The sequence below is a fragment of the Ascaphus truei genome, chromosome 5, assembly GCF_040206685.1.
Source record: "Ascaphus truei isolate aAscTru1 chromosome 5, aAscTru1.hap1, whole genome shotgun sequence".
Classification (NCBI taxonomy): domain Eukaryota; kingdom Metazoa; phylum Chordata; class Amphibia; order Anura; family Ascaphidae; genus Ascaphus; species Ascaphus truei.
In genome coordinates, this window is record NC_134487.1 from 38,354,074 (window position 1) to 38,381,743 (window position 27,670).

Here is a 27,670-nt window from a genome sequence, read left to right on the forward strand (position 1 = left end):
TACCACCGACCTAGGTTTCGCATGTGAACCACGCTTTTTCAGGGGGAGGAGTTTACATGCTGATCAGTTGGTGTCCTATATGTACACCAGGTATAAAGAGGCACGGTGTCTTGCTGGCCAATCAAGCAATACATGCATGAAAGCGTGTCTTGCTGGCCCATCAATGCCTTTAGGAATGTGTATGTAATAGTATATACAGACTACATAATTGCTAATAAAAACTAAATAGTTAGATAATATATTCTTATTGGAGCCGGTAAACATCACTTGACTTACATAGGTTGTATGGTACTTTTACATCTTGGTATTAGTAGTGTAGTACAGCTGAACCCCGTTATAACGTTGTGCTTGGGGTACACATAATGAGATCACGTTATAACCGGGATCGCGGGGGGAAAATGGTCGCGATCAGGACTTACCTGGAGATGGGTGCAGGGGATCCGACACCACAGGTCAGCCATCGCGGGGCGGTGTGGGGGGGTGGTATGCTGTGTAAACTCCTCTGCATGCTTGGCTGCTAACCCCTTCTCTGCCCGAGGGTCCAGCAGTGCATTGCTGAGACTGTAATGCCTGGTGTTTCCTTACACAAATTGCTGCCTGTAACTGTGTCATGAGCCGGCACTAATAGTGAGTTCAGCAGCTGCTGGATAACTTAAGCCTTACACTGCCCTGATTATTGGGCAGTGTCGTGTGTGTGTGTGTGTGTGTGTGTGTGTGTGTGTGTGTGTGTGTGTGTGTGTGTGTGTGTGTGTGTGTGTGTGTGTGTGTGTGTGTGTGTGTGTGTGTTTCTGACCTGGATCAACTGGATAGTTACATAGCTACATAGTTACATAGTAGATGAGGTTGAAAAAAGACGTATGTCCATCAAGTTCAACCTATGCTAAATTTAGACAACAGATACTTTATTCTATATCTATACTTACTTATTGATCCAGAGGAAGGCAAACAAAAAACCCCATTAAGGGGAAAAATTAATTCCTTCCTGACTCCAAGAATTGGCAATCGGATTAATCCCTGGATCAACATCCTTCCCATGTATACTTATTTGGTATATCCCTGTATACCTTTCCCATCTAAAAAGATGTCCAACCTTTTTTTGAACAAATCTATTGTATCTGCCATCACAGTCTCCATGGGTAATGAATTCCACATTTTAACTGCCCTTACTGTAAAGAACCCTTTCCTTTGTTGCTGGTGAAATTTCCTTTCCTCCAACCTTAAGGGATGGCCCCGAGTCCTTTGTACTGCCCGTGGGATGAATAGTTCTTTTGAAAGCTCCTTGTATTGTCCCTGAATATATTTGTATATAGTTAACATATCCCCTCTTAGACACCTCTTTTCTAATGTAAATAAATCTAATTTAGCTAGCCTCTCCTCATAAGTTAGAATGTCCATCCCCTTTATTAATTTGGTGGCTCTTCTCTCACTAGTTCCATAATGTCTTTTCTTAGGATTGGTGCCCAAAATTGTACTCCATATTCAAGGTGTGGTCTTACTAATGCTTTGTAAAGGGGCATAATTATGTTTACTTCCCTTCCATCCATTGCCCGTTTGATGCAAGATAAGATCTTGTTTGCCTTTGCAGCTACTGCATGACATTGGGCACTATTGCTAAGCCTGCTGTCTACAAGCACTCCTAAATCTTTCTCCATCAAAGATTCCCCCAATTTATCCCCATTTAATTTGTAATTCGCCTTTTTATTCTTGCATCCCAAATGCATAACCTTACATTTATCTGTATTAAACCTCATCTGCCATTTACCTGCCCACGTTTCCAGTCTCTCCAAGTCCTTCTGAAGAGAAATTACATCCTGCTCTGATTCTATTACCTTACACAATTTAGTATCATCAGCAAAGATGGAGACTTTGCTCTCGATCCCAACCTCAAGGTCATTAATAAACAAGTTAAAAAGCAGGGGTCCCAGTACCGATCCTTGAGGTACTCCAGTTCCATTTATGACAAAGTGGTGTGTGTGCAGCGCACAGCCAAGAAAGGGATGAGGAGCAGGTCTGGCAAAAAATCTTTATTTGGGTTCCATAAAAACGGGGGTTACAACCTTCGACGCGTTTCGTGCACCACAGGCACTTTGTCAAGAAGTGTGTTATGTGCAGTGCAGGACATTTAAATAGCAGCTGATGCTGCTTTGGCGCCAAAGAGACCGATGACGTCACTGACCATGTTAGCCAATTGGTGTGATCCCGCATCACACTCGTCAGGACATGCAGAGACTTGCCCAGCCCCTCTGCGGGACATAGCCTATCAGTGCCAAGTGAGCTGGTATGCATCGCAAGACAGTGAGAGACCAGCTCTCGCGAGATGCGGCTCACACAGTTCTCGGCCGTCCGCGCATGCGCATGCGGGTCACCCCTGTTGAGCAGAAAAACTCCTTCTCATACGATACATGGACAAAAGCTATTAACACCTCCCTGCCCAGCATCACAAGGTCTCACCACAGAGAGATCTCAGGAGACGAGCACCCTTGTTTTAGCCAGGCAAAGAGTAATAAAAAGTGTGTAACACACATACTTCTCTAAGTGTATATACATCTATACAGGGACACAACAATCAAACAAAAGAGTCAGCATCATGCTGCTGTTAAGTTGACATATACATGAATAACAAAACATAACATTGATTACAAACATATATTTCACATATCTAGAAAATGTATCTTTTGTATTTCTACACCTACATTAAAAACACATTTATTTAACCCCATAGAGGTCCATAATCCCATAGAGGTCCATAACCCCATTGAGCACCATAATTTCATCACCATTTATGACAACCCTCTGTTGTCTGTCCTTTAACCAGTTTTCAATCCAGGTGCATATATTATTACTGAGTCCTATTTTCTTTATTTTGTACACCAACCTCTTGTGTGAAACCGTATCAAAAGCATTTGCAAAATCTAAGTAGACCACATCAACTGCATTACCCTGGTCTATATTCCTACTTACCTCCTCAAAGAAACAAATAAGGTTAGTTTGGCAAGATCTATCCTTCATAAATCCATGCTGACTATTACTAATAATTTTGTTTTCCATTAGGTATTCCTGGATATTATCCCGTATTAAACCTTCAAGTAGTTTCCCTACTATTGAAGTCAGGCCTACAGGTCTGTAATTCCCCGGGTGTGATCTAGCTCCCTTTTTAAATATAGGCACCACATCTGCTTTACGCCAATCTTGTGGTACTGAGCCTGTGGAAATGGAGTCCTTGAATATTAAATATAATGGTTTTGCTATTACTGAGCTTAACTCCTTGAGAACTCTTGGATGTATGCCATCGGGGCCAGGTGCCGTATTTACTTTAATTTTTTCAAGTCGCTTATGAACTTCTTCCTCAGTTAACCAATTGTTAAAGCACTTTTCCCCACACCTCCTCCTCCAACTACCACCAGCTTTTCTACTTGGTGAGGGGCTGCAAAGCGAGCAGTCTGTGAGGTTTCCCCGTGGTCCTAACAACCGGCAACTTCAGCCTAAAGCTGTATTCCCACTTATTAGAAGCAGCATAGGAAGAACACTGTACATGTAGTTCTCTCTCTGCTATTAAAGTTTATTGTCATGCTATGGAACAATGTGTTACCAACCAGGGTATGCTGTAGTCAGGCTCTGTGTCTGTGTGTGGAGCTTGTATGTTATGCAAAAAACATTTTTTTTTTACTTAGAAAAAACGGGAGCCACGCTGAAACCGCGTTATAAACGGATCCGTGTTGTAGCTGATCACGCTATAATGGTGTTGAGCTGTATTTACTAAAAAACAAAAAATAGATGGTAGGCTGGTTTAATAGGCTAGTCACATATCAGTAACAATAAGATCTATTGTTCATAATAGCATCCATCATATATTGATTATTAGTATAATCATTATAATAATATAAATATATCACACTGTGTGTGTGTGTGTGTGTGTGTGTGTGTGTGTGTGTGTGTGTGTGTGTGTGTGTGTGTGTGTGTGTGTGTGTGTGTGTGTGTGTGTGTGTGTGTATATACATATACTCCTATCAGATATTGAACATTATATTGCTTCTGATGATAAATTGACAGTATACTGCTACACAATAATTACCTCAACATAGTGGAGTTATATAGTTCTCATATTCCATTTAGGGTGTCTTAAAGCATAAAGATATATATACTCTATGTCCTCGATTGTAAGACACCATCGATTCTAAGACGCACCCTTGATTTATTTTAAAAAAAATTGGGTGGGCGGGGAAATCACACTATATTAAATGTGCAGAATTTTTTTGTTTATTTTTTAACTAGCAGGGTCACATGACACTTCAATAACCAATGGGGAGAGAGGCAGACAGAATGGAGAGCGACAGGCAGAATGGGGGGAGAGAGAAAAAATGGAGGGAAAGGTGGGGGGGAGAATGGAGGGAAAGGGGGGGAGAATGGTGGGAAAGGTGGGGGGGAGAATGGAGGGAAAGGGGGGAGAGAATGGAGGGAAAGGGGGGGGGAATGGAGGGAAAGGGGGGAGGAGAATGGTGGGAAAGGGGGGGGAGAGAATGGAGGGAAAGGGGGGGGAGAGAATGGAGGGGGGCACACACAGACCAGAGGGAGACAGATATGGCAGGGGCAGTGTGGGGGGGGGGGGGGGGATTTTTCTTAACCCTTTTGCTGTCAGAGCAGCCAGCATCAGATTTCAAAGCAGCGAATGAGTGGAGCATGAGAGAGCAGTAAGAACAGGATGGGTACGAAGGTGTCCTGGATAAATAAACACACTAGCTATTTACATTTAGTGGCCCTTTTTATGATGTTACCAAGTACCTTTTTATTCCTGTACTCATTGCTTTCCTTAAAGTAAAAAGAACATGTTCTAACAATCTCCAATCTTGCTTTTGATAGCAGAGAGACAGACACACAGACACAGACCCAGCGAGAGAGACACACACAGACACATACACACACACTCAGACACAGAGAGTGACACACACAAACACATACAGAGACACAGACAGAGAGAGAGAGACACACACACACACAGAGAGAGAGAGACACACACAAACACATCCAGGGACACACAGAGACACAGCTACCTCTGCACCTCCTGCATTTCACACGGGGATTCGGGAAGGGGGTGGGGCTTCTGGGCAATATTGATGTGGCCTGACAGACATCTCCGATCCCTCTGCACCTCATGGGAAGGGGAGGAGAGGGGAGGGGGGTGATTGGAGCCATGTGCTGTTTCTGCACACTGTGAATATCCCGTCCTGCATCTGCAGCAGCGCCCCCTAGCTGATTTTTTTTTAAATACATCGATTCTAAAACGCAGACCTATTTCAGCCATGTGAAAATAGGAAAAAAACTCCATCTTGGAATTGAGGAAATACGGTATATATATATACATAACCCTACTATGACATATACATATATATAGATGTATATCTTTTCACTGTTATTCCCATATTTATTTATTTGTCTATCAGTCCTCTAACTGATTATAGCAGTAATCGTTGATTACATATATAGTGTTGATCAAAGGTGATATTGGTGATTGAGGTCCGTGTATATCATTAGCTGTGCCATTAATGTGAAAAGTATTAATATTTTAAAAAAAATCAATATTTAAAGTATATGTATACAGTATGCACACACATATCTAAGTGAGAAACTAAAAGTGTATGGTGTAGGACTGTGAGGTCACTATTTGATCTGCCCATAATGGTCAATACAGATCTATATAGTTGTTTAAACTATATACCTGGATCCCCCCCCCCCCCAAAAGTGACTTTATACATAGTATAATACATGGTGTGAAGGAAAATGGTGATAGAACGGTAAATATATCTCTAAAAGTGAAGGAAATTAGATATATAAACAATCCCTATGTCTGCATAGTGTGTGTATGTATGTACTGTATGTATGTATTTCAAAGTACCTCTAAAATATGAGGCTCATAACTGGTCAGTGTGTCATATAGAAGGATGCCATACTAATATGTTATCAATATGGGTAATGACTAGAGAAAAGGGGGATAAATTAATCCTTCATTAAGTCCAGATGGACTCAATGTTTGCAACTGGAAGATCCATCTACACTCTCTTTGGAGCAGACGTTTATCCCAATTGCCCCGGCGTTGACCCAAGGGTATATGCTCAATCCTTGAAAATCGTAGCTTGTTGCTGTCATCTTTATGGGTTTCTATGACATGTTTAGCCACTGGAGTATCTAGTGTGTTTCTGATAACTGAAAACCAGAATACTTGAGCACATTGGAGATGTCTATGAGTCTTCCCAACGTATAGGTTGCCACAGTCGCAAGAGATTAAATAGATAACGATACCAATATTTTTTGAAAATCCCCTGTACTTCCCTCCATTGGTTGTTGTAGGTGGTAATAAACCTAATGATCTCATCTGTGGGTTTTTGGATGTTCTTGGTGCGTAATTTGGGTCTAGGGGTGGTAAGTGCTCTGATAGGCTTTTTTAAGAACATCTTTCTTGTGGCCACATTCATAGAATCTTGTACTCATCTCTGCATATTGTTTTTGATATTCGGATACCGTTGAGCAATTGTGACTCAACCTGAGACATTGTCATATCGGAATATTGTTAATGATGTGTCTAGGGTGATGCCTGACTGCCCTTAACAAATTGTTGGTGGAAGTGGGTTTCCTGTAAATACTTGTTTGAGTCTTGCCATCTAAATTTTTGCTAATAGTCAGGTCTAGGAATTCTATTTGATCTTTATTAGCTTGGTATGTTAATTTGAGATTGTATTCATTAGTATTCAACGATTACACAAATTCGTTCAAAAGACGATCGGTGCCCCTCCAAAGGAGGAGCACATTGTCAATATATTTGATCCATAATTCGACATGTTCTGTAAATCTTTCCTGGGTCTTGCTGAAGACCACTGTCTCCTCCCATCAGCCTAGATATAAGTTGGCATAGGTAGGGGCACTGGTGGTCCCCATCGCTGTACCCTGTACTTGATGATACAGTTGGTGATCGAATAGGAAAAAACTCTGTGTCAAGACATATTCTAGTAATTTAAGAATTAATTCATTGTGGGGTTGACCGTTCTCATTCCTAGCCTTCAAAAAATGTGAGACAGCCATCAGACCTGTTCTATGAGGTATATAAACCGTCAACATCTAGCACAACCAGGTAGGTATTTGGATCAATATAGACGTCTTCTAGTTTTAATAGGACGTCCTTAATGTCTCTAAGGTAGGAGGGCAAGGCACTTACAAAAGGACGTAAAAAGCGGTGCAGGTATACACTCACATTAGATGTTAGATTATCAATTCCCGACACTATTGGTTTGCCGGGAGGTGGGAGTGTACCCTTGTGGACTTTGGGTAAGTGGTAAAACGTGGCTACTTGAGGTGTTTTTACCAACATAAAGTCAAACTCATTTTTGGAGATGAGTTTTTGTTCTAGACCATCTTTAAGAATATTTGTCAGTTCTTTAAGGAATGTAATGGTAGGATCTGTTTTATAGCAACGTTTATCAGACAGTAGGCATTTGCATTCTTGAACACAATTGTTGGTGTTCAGTACCACTACATTCCCCCCTTTGTCAGAGGGTTTGATGATAATTTCCATATCCTGTTCGTGGTCTTTTAGGGCTGATCGTTCCTCATAGCTTAAGTTTTGATGACACTTAATAGTTTGTAAGCCCGTCAAATCTTTAGTGACTAATTTGGTAAAGACATCAATATTTGTACTAGTACTAGGTGGTAGCACAAATGTAGATTTGCTTTTGAGACTAGTGAATGGACCCTCCCCTGGGGGTCTTTCATTCTCATCCATAATACCTTCAATAATATTAACCAGAGCATGATATTTATAGTCAAAATGCTCATAGGGTGTATTTGAATATTCAATTGTTGGCGACGATTAAAGAACTTGTGCAGTGAAAGTTTACAGGAAAATAGATTTAAGTCCTTGACACACTCAAAGATGTCTATTTGATTGGTAGGGCAGAAAGATATACCTTTATAGAGCACTTTAATGTGGTTAGGGCTCAGGGTTTTCTGGGACAAATTAATCACCTGTGTTGTTTTGGTTGGTGTTTCTTTTGTCGCTTCTTTTGTTTGTCCTGATATGCCCATCGCTCCCTGTCTCTTAGATCAGCGGTGCGCAAAGTGGGGGTGGGGGCACGGGATTTTTTTAGGGGGGGCGGGCGGTTGCAGAGGACCCGATCTCTTCCCAGAGGCATTTAGATTAAATGCTGGAGGATTGCATGAGGCCTCTGCAACTTTCAGACGAGTTGCTGTGAAGCGTCGCCATGGCAACGCGGCGTCAAGTGATGCCGCGGTGTCATGCGGAGTGATGTCACACGGCCGTATCCAAGGCAACTGGGTCACGTGACGTCTCATCACGTGACCCTTGGCGTCATTTGACTCCATCAAATCAGGTTTTGGGGGCGCGAGAGCAAGGGGGAGCAGGCAGGGGGCGCAGCTCAAAAAGTTTACGCTCCTCTGTCTTAGATAATCTCCCTTGTCCCCTTCTTGTCTTCCTCTTAAAGACGTATTGGTATGGAGGCGCAATTAGTCTAAAAAAGAGGACCTAGATCTTGGCGTTAATGGTAGAAGGGGGAGGATATGGTCTCTAGAGTTCCAGATCTGTTGGGGATCTGTTTAGCTTCTATGTCACTGGTGGACTGTTCCAATTCAGTTGATGACTCTTATTTTAGTCTGATTCCAACCTATTTGGTGACGATATTTAAATTTGAACACTTTCCCCTCTTTAAAGTCAATGGAGTCTCGATGGAATGTCCTTTGTTTTCGTTCCTTTATTTCTGCCGTCAACTTGTCAGTGTTGGCCTTCAATCTATTTTCCAACTGTTCAAATTCTGGATGTGTTTGCCAAGTTTTTATGTCGCCTAACAAAACATCAATCTCAGTGTTTACAGTTTCAAGCTTAGTTGTTTCATACTCTATCAATAATTTCATTAATTGGGGCGGAGCAATGTTAAAGTATTTTCTCCCAGTTAGAGATGAATGTCTCGTCTGTGATATGGTTGGACGTTGGCAGTCTGACTCTCAGTCCTCTAGGGACTAATTCTGATTTAATATAATTTTCAAGACTTGCCACCTCCCACCAGATTTTAGCTTGTAAGCTATAAGTTCGGTTTAAGTCACTAAAGTAATTTTTAATGTCTGTAGTTGGATAGTATAGACACAACTATTGGTATATTAATAGTTGGAAGATGACTATCACAATATTAACCAGTTTATGTCCTATTATTGAAATAATAGCTTGTCACGTGTAGAAATCTATACAGAGTCTGTCTGCAAGGTATTTTATTTCTTGCCAGTCTCTCTCAGTATCAGTGTAAGGATCCGTCATTCGTGCCCTCCTCGACATGCTCTCTACCTGCCTAGACCTGCGATCGGGACTCCTGCCTCCTGCAGCGAATCTCGCGGACCGGCGAATGCCAGCGTTCCTTCTAGGGGCACGTGCGGACCGCACTCGGCACTAAATGCTGGTCCCGCCTCCAGGCTTCGCTCGCGCAGTGACGTCATCGCCGAGCAGAGAGAGAAGTAGAAGCGGGGGGCTGAGCAGAGAGAGAGGTGGAAGCGGGGGGGCTGAGCAGAGGGGGGGAGCGGAGAGAGGTGGAAGCACAGGCTCCGGTGTTACAAAGTGTTTTATTCCCAAGACTCTGCCCTGGGTCACTAGGCATTATAACACATACACTCCAGCCATTGACATGCCTCCTCCCTTCATAGCCACGCCCTCCCGCTCCTGCTCTAAAATTAGTGCAGGACAGCAGAACGCTCATGCTTGAAGAGTTGGTGACGTCACCACTCAAGCATGAGTGCGGTCAGCGCCAGCGGGGACTCAGCCTTAGACTATTCAGCTATTTTTGTTTGTAACCCTCCTTAGAAATGTCTTACACGTTTAATACACGTTCATCCAATAATGATAAAAACATTACTTTGTCCAAACACCACATAGCCACCTTAATGAAATATAGAACATATATCTCTGGTGTGCTATAGTATTAAAAAATGGTCTTTGTTAGACATCACAAAAATTGTGTTTTTTATTTATGATGGAGTACCACGAGCTGTACTTTTGATCATGGGACCAAGCAGATTGTGTTATTGGCAGGCCATGATTTTAATTATCTTCAATAAAGAGTAATTACATAGTTAATGCTCTGAACTCGGAGCCTGTACAAGATCCCTGTCATCTCGGGAAGACTGTTAGTCTTCCGTGCCACAGATTATAGATTTATTCTTCAGGGCAAACATTCAATGTGTTTATTTTGTGTTTCACTGTGTAACACTGGTGATGCATTGACAAGTAAAATATATAAACTATGAAAAGGCCATTATTGCTTTTTCTGTGTATACACAATTCTGTATACACAATATTTGTCCACAAATATAGAACATTTGGATTGGAATTCTATGATTTCATTACCTTATGAACATACCACACATTGTCAGAAGTGACACATTCATGCACTTGGAAACAACCTGTGGCCCCCTACATCCTCTTTTAAATATTGTATTCTTACTTTTACGTTTCTTTTGTATAAACTTGCACATTGATATTCTTTAAATAATCAGTTCCTCCTTCTCCTTTTTTTTATTTGTATTTGTATTTTTTGCCTTCATTGTTTGTCTCAGGGTTCCCACCATGTAAAAAAACAAACGGCACTATTTTCAGCTCCGGGGACCCCCGAGTTCCTGCCATAAATACGTTGGAGTCACACAGTGGGAGTCTTTCCTTTCAGCTAGCTGGGATTGCGGCCACTTGTCCTGGCGTCTGACATAATTTCCAGTAACTTATGATGCTTGCGTTTATTTGCGTTCTCCACCATTGACTGGTTCTCTACACCCAACGCATTTCGCAGTTGGTTATTGCCACTTCATCAGGGGTTGTCTCCACGATGATGTGGGTTTTCTTTTATTAGCCCTATAACTCCCACTTGTGTGACATGTATTTTTTTTTATTTTTTTTAAACAGTCGTTATCTGTTTGTTTGGGGAATATAATTTTTACATATTACACTAGATAATGTCTCTTCTCTTTTGTATGCCTGTACTTACCTGATGACAAACCATTGATGTTCTCTAAGAGGATTCTTCCCAATATGACAATATTATAAGCACTCCATGTGAGTGAGCTTTTGACACATTTTGTTGAGCACTTTTCGAAACATACTACACACACTGTTTTATTATCTATTTTTCTACCCTTTCTCCTTTTTCTCCCCATTAATCCACTTTTGAAGACTGTAGGATGTATACCTTAGTATTATTGGTAACTGCAGGAGACACAGCTATCTGGATAACAAAAACAAGTTAAGGTTAACCCATGTTTATGCTTGTTTACCTTTTAATTTCTTTTGCATTCATGTCTGTGTTTGCATGCTATTAGGGCAGGAGATTATTTGGGTGTTTTGGTTAGACGCTAGAAAAGAATTGAAATGACTAGGTATGGTACAGCTACCGTTGTTTAGTAAGAAACTCCAAGAATATCCACTTTATATCTTTTATAACCAATGCCAAACTTTCGCATAGCAAATGGGTTTGTTTTTGCTTTACGTTTTGTGGTGGTTGGGATTTTGTCACATATTTTCCACTATAAACCTATTGACATAGATTCAGATGGTTGATAAATGAAAACATTGACTAAAGCCATATCGCCAACAGAAAGCAGTGATAAGGAGCTCTTTACTGCTTACATTGGCGATATGTCAGCATTATTTTTAAGGCGACATGCAAATGAGCATGCAAATGAGTCGTTGATGCCAAAATAGTTATTCTCAGGCAATTCGCTAAACTCTGATACCTATCAGACTACTGCCAATAAATATCATAATTATTTTTTATTTCCCCAGGCTGCCTTTAGGCCTAATTCCAAGTGACAAAGGCACTTCAGCACTGAGTCCCTTCAATATGTATGCATAAACAGGACAGGATAAGGATATGGATAAACTGCTTATAAGTAGTAAAGTCCCCAGGTGGGCCAATATTCCCTGAAGGGTAAGGTGTAAGGCTAAAAAAAAAACATCAAACCCTCATTGGGATGGTCCCTGGACTCACATTGAGCAATCATGAATAAGAAAGTACTCACAGAAATCTCTTAATCCTGAAGTCCTGGTAAGTGTGCAGCCTGGAGTAGAAAGGTAAATCTGAGAAACAAGGTGATTCTGGCGCAACAGCCAAAAAGTGGTTCCCAAACAAGTAGCATTAAAAATATTCCTTTATTGATGTATCTAAAAAAGTGGATGGATCAATAAAGGAATATTTTTAATGCTACTTGTTTGGGACCCACTTGTTGCCTTTAGGCCTAATTTGCCTATGTACATGATGGCCACTATATACATAGGCAAGATTAGTGTTTGGCACCGCACAATATTTCCCATGATAACGATATTAAGTAATTTATCATGATAACAATATTTAGCGTGATAAAATATCTACCGTAATTTCCGGACTATAAGCCGCTACTTTTTCCCCACTCTTAGAACCTCGCGGCTTATATTCAGGTGCGGCTTATATATTAATTTTCCCAGCTTTCTGCTCTCGAGCAGACTCCAGCCCGCCCATCATTCCGCTTCCGGTAACGCCAAGGAGTGTGAGACGAGAGATGCGAGGAGGCAAGTGGAAAACGCAGAAAACAAGGACAGATTCCCAAAGATGAAGTTCCATGTGTAGGAACGAAACACGTGTCGGGTGAGACGCCCCTGGTGACGTCATTGGCGCGACCGGCTAGCTAGTAGCGCGGTCAGTTTGCCTTCACAGCGTGGAGCACTCGTGGAGCACCTAGATAATTGAGATGTGGGCCAAATGTGGATCCCACTAGCTAGGGAAAGAACGAATAACCTATACCGCAGTCTGGAGGGTTCCTTCAACAAGTACACAGGTACTCGACATACTGTCAGCTAATTGTTACAAGGGGCACGAGGGGTTACTATCTCTACTTCTCCCTGTTTATTGTGAGCCCGAGGGTTATTTAAACTGTTCAACCTAGCAACCGGAAACGGTGGGGTTTTGAGTTTGCTCACTATATCCCAGCATGCAGTGAAATTCTATGCCTGAGATAGATAGGCAAGTGTTATTGACTATTAATGTCAGCAAACCCATCTAGCACTACAGTTCTAGGGCCATTTCAACTTACCCATGGGTTATTTGGAATGGAAGTGGAACACTAGCCTATATTTTTGATTTGGTGTATCTACCCCTTTATCTCTTTGATAGAGTTTTGTTTGGGATTGTATATACTTACCTGAACAGATACTTAGCTTGTCCACTACACTATCACGACTCAGCCTGTTGTCTGGATCAAACTAAGTGTGCATATACCCAGGAATAGGGTGGTAGCTCAGTGATAACAAAGTGAATATCAGTGTCACGCTCACTCTGGATACCTACTACCTATACTATCACCTCTCAGCCTGTTGTCTGGATCACTCTTAATGTGCACATACCCAGAAATAGGGTGGTAGCTCAGTGAAAACAAAGTGAATATCAGTGTCAAGCTCACTCTGGGTACCTACCCCTGTACCCCTTCATCTCCCCAAAGAGGTCTTGGATGGGACTGTGTATGCTCGACTAAAGCTGATACCTAGGCACCTGCGGCTTATATTCAGGTACGGCTTATATTCAGGTGCGGCTTATTTATGTTCAAAGTAATAAATTGTTTAAAATTCAATGGGTGCGGCTTATATTCAGGTGCGGCTTATAGTCCGGAATTTACGGTATTTAATAGGAAGCATAGACAAGAACACAAAACACAATAAAAACAGAAGAATGTATCAATACCTTTTAATTTAGAGGCATTTTTTTAAATAATAAATAACACAAAAATTATGTGGAATGTATTTTCTTTTAAGATTTTATTATAAATTGAAATGTGTTTTCAAATAAACTACATTTTAAAAGAAAGGAGTGCTGCTAACCTCAGGGAAGGAGGGGTGCCGCTTGTCACAGGAGACCAGCACTACCACACCAGGGATCAATTCTCCAGAAAGAAACACAGAGTTGATCTAATTAATTTATTGGAAAAATAAATATCTACAACTATTAACAGTAAATCAACACACATATTTACAACTGGGAAACTGGGGTTACCCTATAAATCTGGGTGCAGGGACCTCCCTAAAGAGATTTTCCCTTTTCTTTCTTTCTGCAGGATCTGCTGCAGCTTCCCAGCTGCAGCTATTCCCAGCTACTACGTCTCATAGCTCCTTCAGCTTAAAGAACTCTGAATTCACAGCTAAAACTGAGCTGAGCTGATCTTATCTGATCCAGCTAAGGGGTCTCCCTCCGCCCAGGTGTTTGCAATATGATCCAGTCCCTGATTGGTGGGGGGAAGTGCAACAACAAACACAATTACATGCAAAGAGTTGCTTGGTAAGGTCACAGACCACTCAGCAACATTCCAGCTGAACATAACATTAACCCCTGGTTCCTGAAGTGCTGGTACCAGGCTTACAATACAGATACATATATATAGATATATATATATATATACAGAAATAATACAGATGTGTTACTGACGGAGGGGTAATGGAAGGCTTGACCTTTATTAAAACCAGTCAAATTTACCCCTACTGTCACACCGCTACCATAGGGTAACCAGATATTCAATTTTTTCCAGGATTGTCCCGGTTTTTGGGCATGTGTCCCGACGACTTTTTCAAAAGTCACAAAATGTCCCGTTTTTTGGGCTGATCGTGAATGCCTTGCTGGCAAGAGCCTATTGCGCATGCGTGGCCGGCAATAGCTGATCCTGTGCATGGCCCACGCCGATCGCGAGAGCACTGCCGCACAGAGCCAATTGCGCATGCGCGGCCGGCAAGGGCCGATCCGGCGCATGCACAATCGACCTTTGTCAGCTGCAGCTGAATGATCAGGGTTGGTTATTCACGCATGTGTAGTCGGCTCTGGCCTTTTGCGCATGCGCAGTGGGCTCTGGCTGTTCAGCATGCGCGGGCCTTTCGCGCATGCGTGAAAATTGTCCCGTTTTTTAACTGGGAAAAAATGGTCATCCTACGCAATCATGTCCATATTGGCAGCTCTGTCTTCTTAAAATGTGAGTCACTTGCTGTCTGTAAAATCACTTATCGTAATTTTTTATATCATCACAGTATTACTATCATATCTGTATATTGCCTAACTCTAGGCAAGATAACACTATCACCCATTCTAGGTTGGTTAAAGATATATATATGAGTAATGTAGAACATTAATATATTAACCCCCTAGAAGCCCAAGTGGCCAGCTTGTCCTGGTCAAATCAAATATTTAAAAGGACTCCTTTGTACTCTAATCATGTAGCCTATAGTCGGGATAGCATTTAAGGATTTTTATTGTGCAGGTCACACTACATTGTGTACAAGGCATTGGGACTTGGTGCCCATTCTTTAGGTGCAGGACATTTTCTCCCAAAGGGTTTTTGTAAGAAATCCTACTACATTACGTTAGAAAGTGTGATGTATCCCTTTTCCATCCCCCTCCAGCGCATCTAGGACAATTAACTGCGGCTATTCATCCATGGCCATTTCACCGCCAGGACAGTTCGCTGCTGCAGGTAATCCTAAAAACCCTAACCCCTAATCCTTACCTCAACGCCTAACATTAAAAACCCTAATCTTAATACCTTACCTTACAAACTGTAAACCGTAACCCCCTACCTCAAACCTTGGCCAACTGTCCCTCAGTGGCTGAATCGTTGCAGCAAAACGATCACAGTTCATTGTTCCTTTCCCTTCCAGCTACCCCACAAGTGCATCGCTAGCACTGATTAATGCTCATTTCAATGGATTATCGCTTATTTGTATGGCAGTTTAAATACTATAAAAAGTTTGTGTTGTGGGATGATCGTGGGAATATATTGTTCGTGTTTGCCATTCCTGATTGCACCTTAAAAATTGTCCTTAATTATGCACCAAGATGTTGGCATATACTTGTATAGAACAAAAGAAAAAGAAAAGCACCCCAAGGAGAGCACTCGTCCACTCAAGATCACAGAGACATCAGTGGATGAACAGTATGTATGTAGTGGGTGAGGAATGATTAATTGAAAACACTTTATTGAAGAGTAAATAACTCAAATCCTGCCCCTTAGACGTTATGACGTCACATGCCGATGTACGTTTCGCTGTGCGCTTTGTCAAGGCTGGAGGGGCGGGATTTGTGCTCGATACTGGAGCACGCCCGCACCTCGTAGCTCTGTTCCAGCAGCTATGTGTATGCAGTAAAAGGCAATTTTAAAATTATCGAGTCAGCAGCTTCAGAGCGATTAGATACAAACCTGGTAATGCTACTATGCTCCTCTACCTGGGCTGCTGTACACGATTGGATGCAGGTTACTATTTGCAGTAACGGATTTCATGTTTCAACAGGCACTACTTGTGCACTGTCTGAGTAGCTCCTGTTCCTACCCACCTGAATGATATTCTGTCCAGGCTAAGTACTCCACTCCTACTGTGTATTAACCACTGATAGGCAGACCTACAGTCTGTACCTACCACCTAGGAGTTGCAAAGCTTAGCATATATATGAGAACTGTGCTATTTCTATCTACACAGCTATTTGCACAAGGGTTTAAGACTAGCCCTATATGGATATATCTCCTATCTGGGTCTAAGTGAACATTATTTATGGACACACTATAGATCTCACTCAGAGCCCTATAGCCTGGAGGTTAAACACTGTTTTATTGTGTTAGATATTCATCTAACGGTGAGTGTCATGATTACACCATACTAAGTGGCTATCTTATACTCTTTTCAGGTGGGAAAGAGGATATACACAGCATTGAAATATTCCTACAGTCACTGTACTTATACTACCCTCTTTCCTATGAGGATAGTTTATCGGTATTGCTGCATCTGATTCATTTTTAATTTCGCTGATTTATTGGCCTCACTTGAATCACACTATCCTGATTCTTGAGCGCTCCAATTTTATTTTATTTGAGTTATTTACTCTTCAATAAAGTGTTTTAAATAATCATTCCTCACCCACTACATACAGTTAGGTCCGGAAATAATTGGACACTGATACAAGTTTTGTTATTTCGGCTGTGTACCAAAATAAATTCAAGTTACAGTTAAATAATGAATATGGGCTTCAAGTGCAGTCTATCAGCTTTAATTTGAGGGTATTCACATCCAAATTGGAGGAAGGGTTTAGGAATTACATCTCTTTAATATGTAGCCCCCTCTTTTTTAAGGGACCAAAAGTAATTGGACAATTTACTCAAAAGCTGTTTCATGGACAGGTGTGGACTATTCCTTTGTTATTTCATCATCAATTACGCAGGTAAAATGTCTGGAGTTGATTCCAGGTGTGGCATTCGCATTTGGAAGCTGTTGCTGTGAACCCACAACATGCGGTCAAAGGAGCTCTCAATGCAAGTGAAACAGGGCATCCTTAGGCTGCAAAAAAAAAAAAAAATCCATCAGAGAGATAGCAGGAATATTAGGAGTGGCCAAATCAACAGTTTGGTACATTCTGAGAAAAAAAACGCACTGGTGAGCTCTGCAACACAAAAAGGCCTGGACGTCCATGGAAGACAACAGTGGTGGATTATCGTAGTATCCTTACTATGGTAAAGAAAAACCCCTTCACAACATCCAGCCAAGTGAATAACACTCTCCAGGAGGTAGGCATATCATTATCCAAGTCTACCATAAAGAGAAGATTTCACGAGAGCAAATACAGAGGATTCACCGCAAGGTGCAAACCATTCATAAGCCTCAAGAACAGAATGGCCAGATTAGACTTTGCCAAACAATATCTAAAAAAGCCAGCCCAGTTCTGGAACAGCATTCTTTGGACAGATGAAACTAAGATCAACCTGTACCAGAAAGATGGGAAGAAAAAAGTATGGAGAAGGCTTGGAACGGCATACCAAATCATCTGTAAAACACGGTGGAGGCAGTGTGATGGCATGGGCATGCATGGCTTACAATAGCACAGGGCCATTAGTGTTTATTGATATTGTGACAGAAGACAGAAGCAGCCGGATGAATTCTGAAGTGTATAGGGATATATTGTCTTCTCAGATTCAGCCAAATTCAGCAAAGTTGATTGGATGGCGCTTCACTTTACAGATGGACAATGACCCAAAACATACTGCGAAAGCAACCCAGGAGTTTAAGGCAAAGAAGTGGAATATTCTGCAATGGCCGAGTCAATCACCTGATCTCAACCCGAGCGAGCATACATTTCACTTGCTGAAGACAAAACTTAAGGCAGAAAGACCCACGAACAAACAACAACTGAAGACAGTTGCAGTAAATGCCTGGCAAAGCATCACAAAGGAGGAAACCAAGTGTTTGGTCATGTGCATGCGTTCCAGACTTCAAGCAGTCATTGTCTGCAAAGGATTCTCGACAAAGTATTAAAAATGAATATTTTATTTATGATTGTGTTAATTTGTCCAATTACATTTGAGCCCCTGAAATAAGGGGCTGTGTTTTAATAATGGCTGCAATTCCTAAACGTTTCACACAATATTTTTGTTCAACCCCTTGAATTAAAGCTGAAAGTCTGCACTTCTATTGCATCTCGGTTGTTTCATTTCAAATCCATTGTGGTGGCGTACAGAGCCAAAATTATGAAAATTGTGTCAGTGTCCAATTATTTCCGGACCCAACTGTACATACTGTTCATCCACTAGTGTCTTTGTGATCTTGAGTGGACGAGTGCTCTCCTTGGGGTGCTTTTTCTTTTGTTGTTCTACATCACTATTACCCCTGATTGTAGCACCGTCACTCCCATTTATTTTTCCAAAGCAGTAGCGAGGGTTCCTTCCCCCTTCCCCAGCTCCCATTTCTTCCCTTACGTTCGTCATATACTTGTATAGCATGTATATAACAAGGCTTCACATGATATCTTGCAAACCAGAAGCAGACATACAAGTGGGAATTGCGCATAGATGTTTATTCACTTTTTATAGAAGCTGCTTTGCCATCTTTGAGGCATCACACTTCTGCTGGAGATATGCCGACTATATCATAAACTCAATTTTGCTCAACTCTTGGATATTTACCCTAGAAATGGATCACGTGTATCATAATGTCCACAAAATAATTCTACGTTGAATAATTCTGGACTCGAAGTGGCTTATTCTATTTACTCTGAGGCGATCAATCATGGAAAACGACTATTTCAGTCCATGGCAGTTTCTAGCCGATCAGCCACTTGAGAGTGATTAGAAACAGCACCTACACTTGTCACTATTGGTATTATATACAGTACATGTTTTTATGCAGAAAGAAAATAAATCAGATTGCTTTAGTGTATATAAATCCCTTTACATACACTATCTTCCTAATGAGATGGAGTAGCATTACTGTATGTCTGAAACAGGTACAACTGGTTCAATTCGCGGACTCAGTTCTTTGGGACCTTGGACAAATCACAACTCGCGTTAAACTCCAAAAAAGGTTTATTATTCTGCAAGGAGATTGTTCATATAAAATGATGCATAAAATGATGCATGCAATGCTGCATACCTTTGATAGTGCTATATAAGAAAATACTATTATTTGTTGTTATTGAATTCACAGCCCATAAATATCCATATAATATTATTCTAGTGGTACTTACGGTATACAGTATATCTTTAATGCTTGCAATCGTCCCGTTACACCACATTGCCAACTGCAAATACAGAAGCCAAATCACATTTTCATTTCAACAGTGAAATTTACAAATCTTTAAATAAAGATACATTTCAAAAATATTTATTTTGTTCTATTTTTTCATTCATAATTGTTATATTATTCTGCAGTAGATAAAAGGTCAGTCAGCACCACTCATGTAACTAGAGCAGAAATAGAAATGGTGCATGCAGGTAAGAGGACCTCCCTAAACTCTTAAACAATACTGTACACAATAAAATCATTTACAGTATGTGTATCAGTTTTTTGTGCAGAATGCTGCTGGTATTCTTTTTATTGATTATTTTGCAATGTTTCTTAGTGTTGCAAAGTAATTGAAGTGATTGTAGATTGCCTCCAACGTGGAATATTGAGCCTGACAATTTTAACTGTTTATGCAAACTATAGTTGTTGTACAAAATTAAATCAAAACTGATACAACTGCAGTATCTTTAATATTATTCTTGTGCCCGTCTTTGTGTTTGCTGTTTATCGCAGTGCAAATATGAGGCTCAAGAGCCTATGTTAAGAAATCTCACTGCAAGAAAGTGCCAGAACAAAATATGAGACACACCCATTTAGTTGTGGTTGAAGAAGCCTGAAGTAGAGAGCACAACACATAGGGTACAGCAGACCAGTATGGAAAACTGTAATACGTATTGTTTCTCTTAATGAGGATACATTCATATAGTCTTAAAGAATCCATTAGTGTGCTCTTTACAAAAAAGTGTATGGTTGTGAAGACGATAGACTGCTCAATCCAGCATGTCTTCATTAAGAATGTGTCCTTCAACGCTCTGATGTTTTGTAAGACAGATGTTATAGGGCAGACCCGTCACTCAGCATAGCTTGGGGGCCAATATTTATGTCTGACTGCAAGATTCCGGCCGCACGCCCTCCCCCACAATATCACCACCTCTCCCACAATAGCACAACAATACCCCCTGCTACCCCGCATAAGCTTCCCTGTCCCGCAATACCCCACACATTACCTTTGGGGAGCCTCCGGTGCGGCGCAGCCTTCTACCAGCACGCACCAGTGGGGAAGGAGGAGCGTGCACCAGCGAGGGAGTAGGCAACAACTTCCAGCACTGGCTGGGCCGCCGCAGTCACTGGCACAGGCCTCCTGTCCCAGCTATCCTGCCTGTCCAATCAACAGGTGCGGGCCACATGGCAACACCTTGTCAGACACATGCGGCCCGCAGCCTGCAAATATGACAGCCCTGTTATAGGGTGGGTGTTGGCCAGTTTATATGTGTTTGACAATGTATCTTTCCTGGGAGAATCCTACAAGTACATAATATTTATATATACTACATAATAGATCGTGCGTTTTGAATATCAGCTTAATCTAATGTTATGTGGTTAATGCTTTTGTATTTGAAATGAAGCCTCAACGGGCTTACCATGCATATTAGTCTATATTTAAGCTATTGTAATTATTTTTTTTTTATCAATTTCACAAATGGCTAACTTTCTGTTTCCTTTTTTTCTACAGTTTTACTGAGTTAATATTTACAAGAACAAGCACAAATGAAACTGAGTAATAGCTTTTGTACATCATCATCGTGTGGAGAAGACTTCAACATTTGAGGACCATGCTGAAATTAGCAATGTTTAGGAATTCAGTTACAAAACCAGTTTAGAAGGCAGGAATATTCTTTTCTGCACCCAACTGAATTATATTCCAACTCAATAGAAACTGTTTTCAAATAAGGACATTCTTGAGTACCATAAGCTACTGGGTCATAAAAAAAAAAGAAAAGTGGTGTTTGATAATATGTAAATGGCTCATATTTTAAAATGTTATTTTAAAAGAATTCTACAAAAGAAATTAACACAGTTTTCATGCAAGTAGTGCACTCAAAGTTACTTATCATGGTCATATTTAAATAACATGGAATGATGGAATAATTCTCCATAATTCAGTAAAAGTTTCTTATTTTTTTTTCACCCATTGTTAATTAACAAGTGTGAGTATGTATTTTCCATTAATACTAGTCTCATTAATTTAAAAAGAAAGGGGTGTATAACGTATTCCATTATCCTGAGTCAATGTGTCATATATATGCTATGTACATCTTTGTTACAATAGCAATTTGCCCAGAAGCCATGTATACAATATCTAGCGATAAAATTAATCATGCTATTAGTGAGAAAAAAACAACCCTACCCTATTTAATGTAGTTTTATACATTGCTTGAATACTCTAGTTACATGCATCGTCATGAAAAGATATTCTTCATAAACAACAGATTAGAGGGTCCGTGTTTACAGTTTGCCTTGTGCTGCCACCATACTAAGTCATTCTTAGCTTTATATTATTTTCTTATCAGTTCTTCAAGATATGTTATCAGTGATAATCTGCAGTGATAGATCGCTGACGAGATTTTCCGGTGTCGCCTTCATTTTCACCGGGTATATACCTGAGTTAGTATAGACTATGGATAAATAAATGTACCACAGTTATTGCCAAATACAATACCATTTTACAACAGTTCAGAGCTTGCCTCTACACCTCATTCAGGTTTTTACATCTTTTTCCCGCAACCTAAATACACAAAAGTGTAAGCCACTGCCGATGCAATAGATTCCTGGTATGGATATGAAAATTGGGAACGAACTTGGATTAAACCACAACAGAAGATGCCGATTGTAAACATGTGGAATACAAAACTATTCTCAAGTGTACTTGAGACGAAATGCATCATATCTGGCAAATTCTGCAATCCTTGGGTCCAACAATCTAACTATCCACACTGTACTTTTCAGGTTGGAGAATTCCTCTTCACGTGCAGAATCTGCATCGTTATTTCACTGTGTCTGCAAAGTGTCATATGTTGCGCTTTTCTGCTTTGTTAGAGACTGGATATTCCTTCTCCAGCACAGTAATTGGATGAAAAAGTTTAATTACTACAAACGTTTGCATAATTGTAATGATGAAAAACTAGTCAAGGCATATTCATGCTGAAATAATACAGCAATCCGTCTACTCGATTTTCACATGTAAATATTTATTGATCTTGCCTTTTATGCTTTCTGCTGTGAATCTCATCTGTCCTTTTTACAATCATAAGCACTCCAGATATATATTTAAAAAAAAATCAGTTTGAACCAATTATAAACATGGCTGCTGTTCTATCTCAGATAAATAATGGTGTTATGCAGCCTGTGTGATGAAATATTGCTTATTTTATGAATTCCAGTAAAGACAGGCTAAACCAGTGTTGATTACGTAAGTGCTTAGGATTTCCGAGTATCTTCTCCCACCCACTCCAGAAAATACATTTTCGGAAGGACTACTACTACTTGGAAAATATTGATTGTATATGGTAAATCTTATGTGGGTTGTAATACCTTACTGTAGTTCTTTTAGATTGTGCTTTTAATAACTGGAGTGTCATTTGTTTATAGACGGTGAACACGTTGAACGGATAGTCCCATGTAGATCAACACAATAATGTAATCCGCTTCTGTAAACAAATGTAGTCATCATGAAAGCAAAAACTTTGGCCGTTTTGGTTTCTCTTTTCAGTGTGGACGATGATTCATTTTTAAATGCATGCAATCCCCCATTCAGTGTTCCTACTGAAAAGTGTTCCCTTTACTTTGAATCCACACTTCCCGGCAGAGGGCCAAAGATCCGAAGATGCCTGTGCAAGGTACATGATTTAAAGGTGTCTGATTTTTGTTAAAAAAAATCATTGCATCAGGCACCAGAATTTAACTCTATTATTATACACGGCACGTCCATTGGTTTGTTTTGGTAGCATAAGGGACTGCTCCTTTAACATTCATTCCAAGAATGTAAATGTCTGTGTAAAATAAAAATGCTAAAGATGTTTATGTTTGATGTACAAAGAAGTTGCCGTATACAGTTTTCTCCCGTGCTATTTGTGTTTTAATTTATGTGTAAATGCTGTTGGGTGCTTTTTAGAACAAACCGAAAAATAACAATGTGCTAAAAGATTTTCTGTGGGAATATATTCTGGGTTTTTTGCTTGTAGGAAGGAATTGAAGGAGATTTGGTCCAGTGAATATCTTCAGAAGACAAACCAGGAGAATGTGAAGGCACATGGGAAGGGAGGAATACTGTAACAACACACAAAAGAGAATAGCTATAAAAGAAAAAGGGAAACCGCTTCTGAAGTGCATCTCATCATGTTTACAAATGAACACATAAAAATGATTTCAACATGTTTTGCTTAAAAATATTATACCAATCAGTAAAATGTATCTTTTTAAATCTCTGTAGTGACATATTAAGGTTGTGACTAGGTGATTCATGCCTTTTTAAAGAAAACAGATAAGCAACATTATAGTATCATTTTTCCTGGCATTAGGTCTTCCTAGCCTCTCACTTTATCTCAGTTACTGTATGTCCATAAATCTGATTGTAATATCAATGGTCTGGGGCAAACTAGATTAACAGTAATCGCTTCACCTCCATTATTCTCCCAGTTCAGAGTCTGCATTGTAATGCACAAATCATACAAGTACATGTATTTCTGTCAATCATATGCTGTACTTTTAAACTATTAAACCCATCTCTGCAATTAGCTCTCTTTAATCCCTTCTTTAAATAAGTCATTGACATTATTTCATGTTTGGTGCTGTAAGGGACTGTATCTGCCAGTTATTGGGTGCAAAAACACGTAGTTTAGGCCAATGGTGCTCAATCCTCTACTCTGGGACTGCTGGCCACACCAGCTTTTAGGTATAACCAGTTATCTTGCACACAGGTGAATGCACATCATTTGCGTATTAATAGAGTGTAAGTTGGTTGCCTCAAGGACCTGGTCTCGGCCTCTCGGAAGGTTTGAGAACCACTGGTTTTGGCAATACATTTGGAACGCTATAGCCTGTATGTATAGCATGGGGGAGTAGCAAATTCAGCCCAGGCGTTCAGCTGATCTCTGCTTTTAAATGTAAAGGATTTCCCATGCTTCCCTATCTGGATTGTTTATTCTTTGCACTCCCCAAGTCTGGTTTATGCTTCCTTGGTTCAGCATGCTGCAGTTACACCTGCTCCTGCATGTCACTTTGTTGTCATGATGGTGTTACCTCGTACCAAACAACCAGGATTCCCTTCCTGCACCTACTCCCAGCGTTCCCTTCACGCATTCATCCCCAGGCGTTTCCCTCATGAATTTTGGCTATTCCTTGCTCTCACCCTGGCCAAACGCCCTAGTATCTTCTTCTCTGCTCTACACTAGCTGAATACAATCCAGGCATTTGGCCCTCGATCTCCTACCCACCCCACCCCCCATATTATTTTTCAGGAGTAGAACTGAGGTCTCCGGAATTGGACAGCGTTATTTTCTGTTCCGGAGGACCCCTGGTTCTTGAGATACCAGTACAGGTATCAGCTTTACTTCCTAATGTTGCATTGGCTTTTAAATGGCCATCTAATAGGAGGTCACAGTGAATGACACACGTGACCCACAAGATTAAAACCTCCATTTTTGTTTCCCCTGAAGGGGCGTGAAACACTATGCCTTTACCAGTAGCTATCTCAGAAACCAGGGAGTCCTTGGAGCTAAAACATACAGCGGTTCAGCTTTAGGGACCTCTTGGTTTCCATCCTGTAAAAAAATTAAAAAGTAATAGTCAGGACTGCTTTAAAGACTTTTAGGCCAGTTCTGTGCTTTCTCCTGCAGGACGATCGTTAAAAGTATTTGTCACCTAGCAGCATCTGCAGGCACTATATGGCAACCCAAGGAAAAGACTTACCCGCCTGACCATGCTGCTCTCTCCTATAGAGCTCTTGCCAAATAGTGAGATCTGCTGGTGTTCAAAGTCTCACCAGCCCACCCACCACTGCAGACATGCATCCGCCGTCGAAACGCAGTTATTATTGGGATTTGGAACTCCTATTTATATAGTTTTACTTGCTTTAGTATGCCCAGAGGAAGGGCAGAGCGGCAGTCATGGTTTCCCACAGGGTTTGTCCTGTCCTGCTGCTGTACAATCTCTGTGAGTTGAAGGATGTAACAACTTTTCTGGGCCTTATATGGTCCACCCTACACATTCTACGATAGGTAGGAAATGCCAAAGTTTCTAGTTTAATAAATTGTTACCTAGTGTACACTCACGGCAACTGAAAGGTTATTGGGTGTATTTGTCACATGGGGAAGTAGCCATTCCAACCAAGCACCTTGCTGCATCTGGCTGATTTAATTTATCATAGCTGATCTCTGCCTTTAAACATCATGCATTTCCCAATTTCTTTCACTAGCTGGAAAATCAGAATCCACAGTCCACTTCTTTCTCTTAGGACCTCTACTAGGGAGCAGAGAATATATCTGCTCATATGGGAGAGCTGGTGCACCTTTTGCACCTTAAAGTGATTTCCAGTGCCAAGAAGATGGTGTGCATTTTCCATTAACCATAAAGGAGAATGTTAATAGTAATGGAGGTGACATAACAAGTGGAGATCAAGTTATGGTATTAGTTGCTGGGCATCTACTAATCACCACTGATTCTGGAAGCAGTGTTAACTCATGTGTAATATATCCGGGTGTACAAATAAAAATACGAAAAAGTAGAGAGTATACTGTAGTATGTTCATGGATTTCAAGAAACAAACAAACAGTGTTTAGGGCATGTAAAATGGTTAGGAAATGACATTGGAAACCAACTCTACTCAGATATTTAAAATGGGGTAACAAATTATTATTTGTTTATGGGCAGTACTGCCTTTCTCTTAAATATGACTGTCAGATTGATGCTTATAACATCTAGCCATCAATGAAAAACGTTATGCGCACTGTAAACTTATTATGATAGTTAAATTAAAGTAATTAGACACAACGCAATTTGTATTACAGTTGTTTTTCTCTTTTTTTTTTGTAATTGTGAAGCGCTATATAAATAAGTTATTATTATTACTTGCTCACATATACTTATGGTACAAAAATATTGTAGGATTTTAGCAATTCTGTACAGAACATTTACAAATGATAGAAAATAAAAACCTATTTATTCCTACTGCATTGTGTATTTTCTCATTGTTTTGTATTATGTTTGTTCTTGAAATTCATAACGAAGTAGATTTTTATTAAGTCATTGCTTTAATGTCACATGAAATAAATGAACTTGTTTGTTTTTTTTTAAAGGTTTACGCTGTGCTTGAGTTTTTACTGTTGTCGTCAGCTGGAAAACAATAAATTCAAGTATAATGCTGCACACCATGCAATAAATTCAGATACTTGCTGTTACTGGTGTTCCTGGTCCAGGGGAGTCCCTGTCTATGAAAAACTCCAAGATAAGCAAAAATAGAAAGTTCCAGGGCACTACGGATTTGCTCAAAAAAAGAAATGTATTATCTCATATACACAACGTTTCAACCAGCTAAGTGGTCTTTCTCAAGTGAAGATAGAATACCAAAGTACAAAGTGTCCACTATTAATAACCCCAAACCCAGGTGAAATTACTTAAAATCACCCGGCTTCTCCCACATGAGTCCTTAAGTCCAATGCGCATGCGCGCGCACATCCGGGTCCTTGTCGCTTCTGAGTGACGTCATCGCTTGGCAATCTCGCCTCCCGATTGGTCCTTCCATCTCACGATGCTTCTGCAACTGGAGATCTAGGTATCTCATCCAGGCGCGTGCGCACTTCCGTGTCCCGTTTCCTTTCAGGTGACATCATCGCGCAATTGCGTGGTCTCCCATTGGCCTGTCTGTCCCACAATGTCCCTGTCTTTGATTTTCATGCCCGTCGTCATGGAGACATGCAGAAGGTCCTTGCTTCACGCATGTGTATTACAGTCTCAGTACTGGAGTTAGAGTGTGCTGGGAATGTGTGTGTTAATTTAGTTCCTGACTGGCAACAGTCGCTTAGAGGTAAGTGGCCCCTCCTCCAAGAGCTCACCCCTCCCCACCTTTTTAACTTGGGAATTTCTACCATTTTGCTGAATGGACAAGACTTACGGTGGTTGCATCCCCTCATACAGAAGTAAAAGGAAGGGTTCACAGTTTAGTTTAAGGACCTTCGTTAATTTTGGTTTACCTTGACGTGGTATGCAGGCTTATGACGTTTGGCCAAAGGGTTTAACTAAATAACCAATTAA

General features: G+C 40.6%; 1 protein-coding gene and 1 long non-coding RNA gene across 11 annotated transcripts in view; one reads left to right on the forward strand and one right to left on the reverse strand.

The window, feature by feature from the left end:
* Window positions 1-25,851, forward strand: part of LHFPL3 (LHFPL tetraspan subfamily member 3) — a 148,756-nt gene extending 122,905 nt beyond the window's left edge. For 5 of the 9 annotated variants that reach the window (XR_012801614.1, XR_012801613.1, XM_075599656.1 and 2 more), the window contains one exon: window positions 21,096-25,851. Coding sequence is in view for 1 of the 9 variants with exons in the window: in XM_075599658.1 (XP_075455773.1) it covers window positions 21,096-21,109 (14 nt within the window). In the remaining 8 variants the exon portion in view is untranslated. Of the gene's footprint in view, window positions 1-11,815; window positions 12,078-15,442; window positions 15,514-21,095 lie in introns of all 9 variants that reach the window. The other 4 variants (XR_012801617.1, XR_012801619.1, XR_012801615.1 and 1 more) reach the window with 3 other exon arrangements.
* The window catches only part of LOC142494936 (uncharacterized), a 70,206-nt gene continuing 59,550 nt past the window's right edge, over window positions 17,015-27,670 (reverse strand). The window contains exons 3-4 of one of the 2 annotated variants that reach the window (XR_012801621.1): window positions 19,545-19,598; window positions 17,015-17,365 (exon numbers count right to left, since the gene is read on the reverse strand). This is a non-coding gene — a long non-coding RNA (uncharacterized LOC142494936). Of the gene's footprint in view, window positions 17,366-18,329; window positions 19,599-27,670 lie in introns of those variants that run through there. The other variant, XR_012801620.1, reaches the window with a different exon arrangement.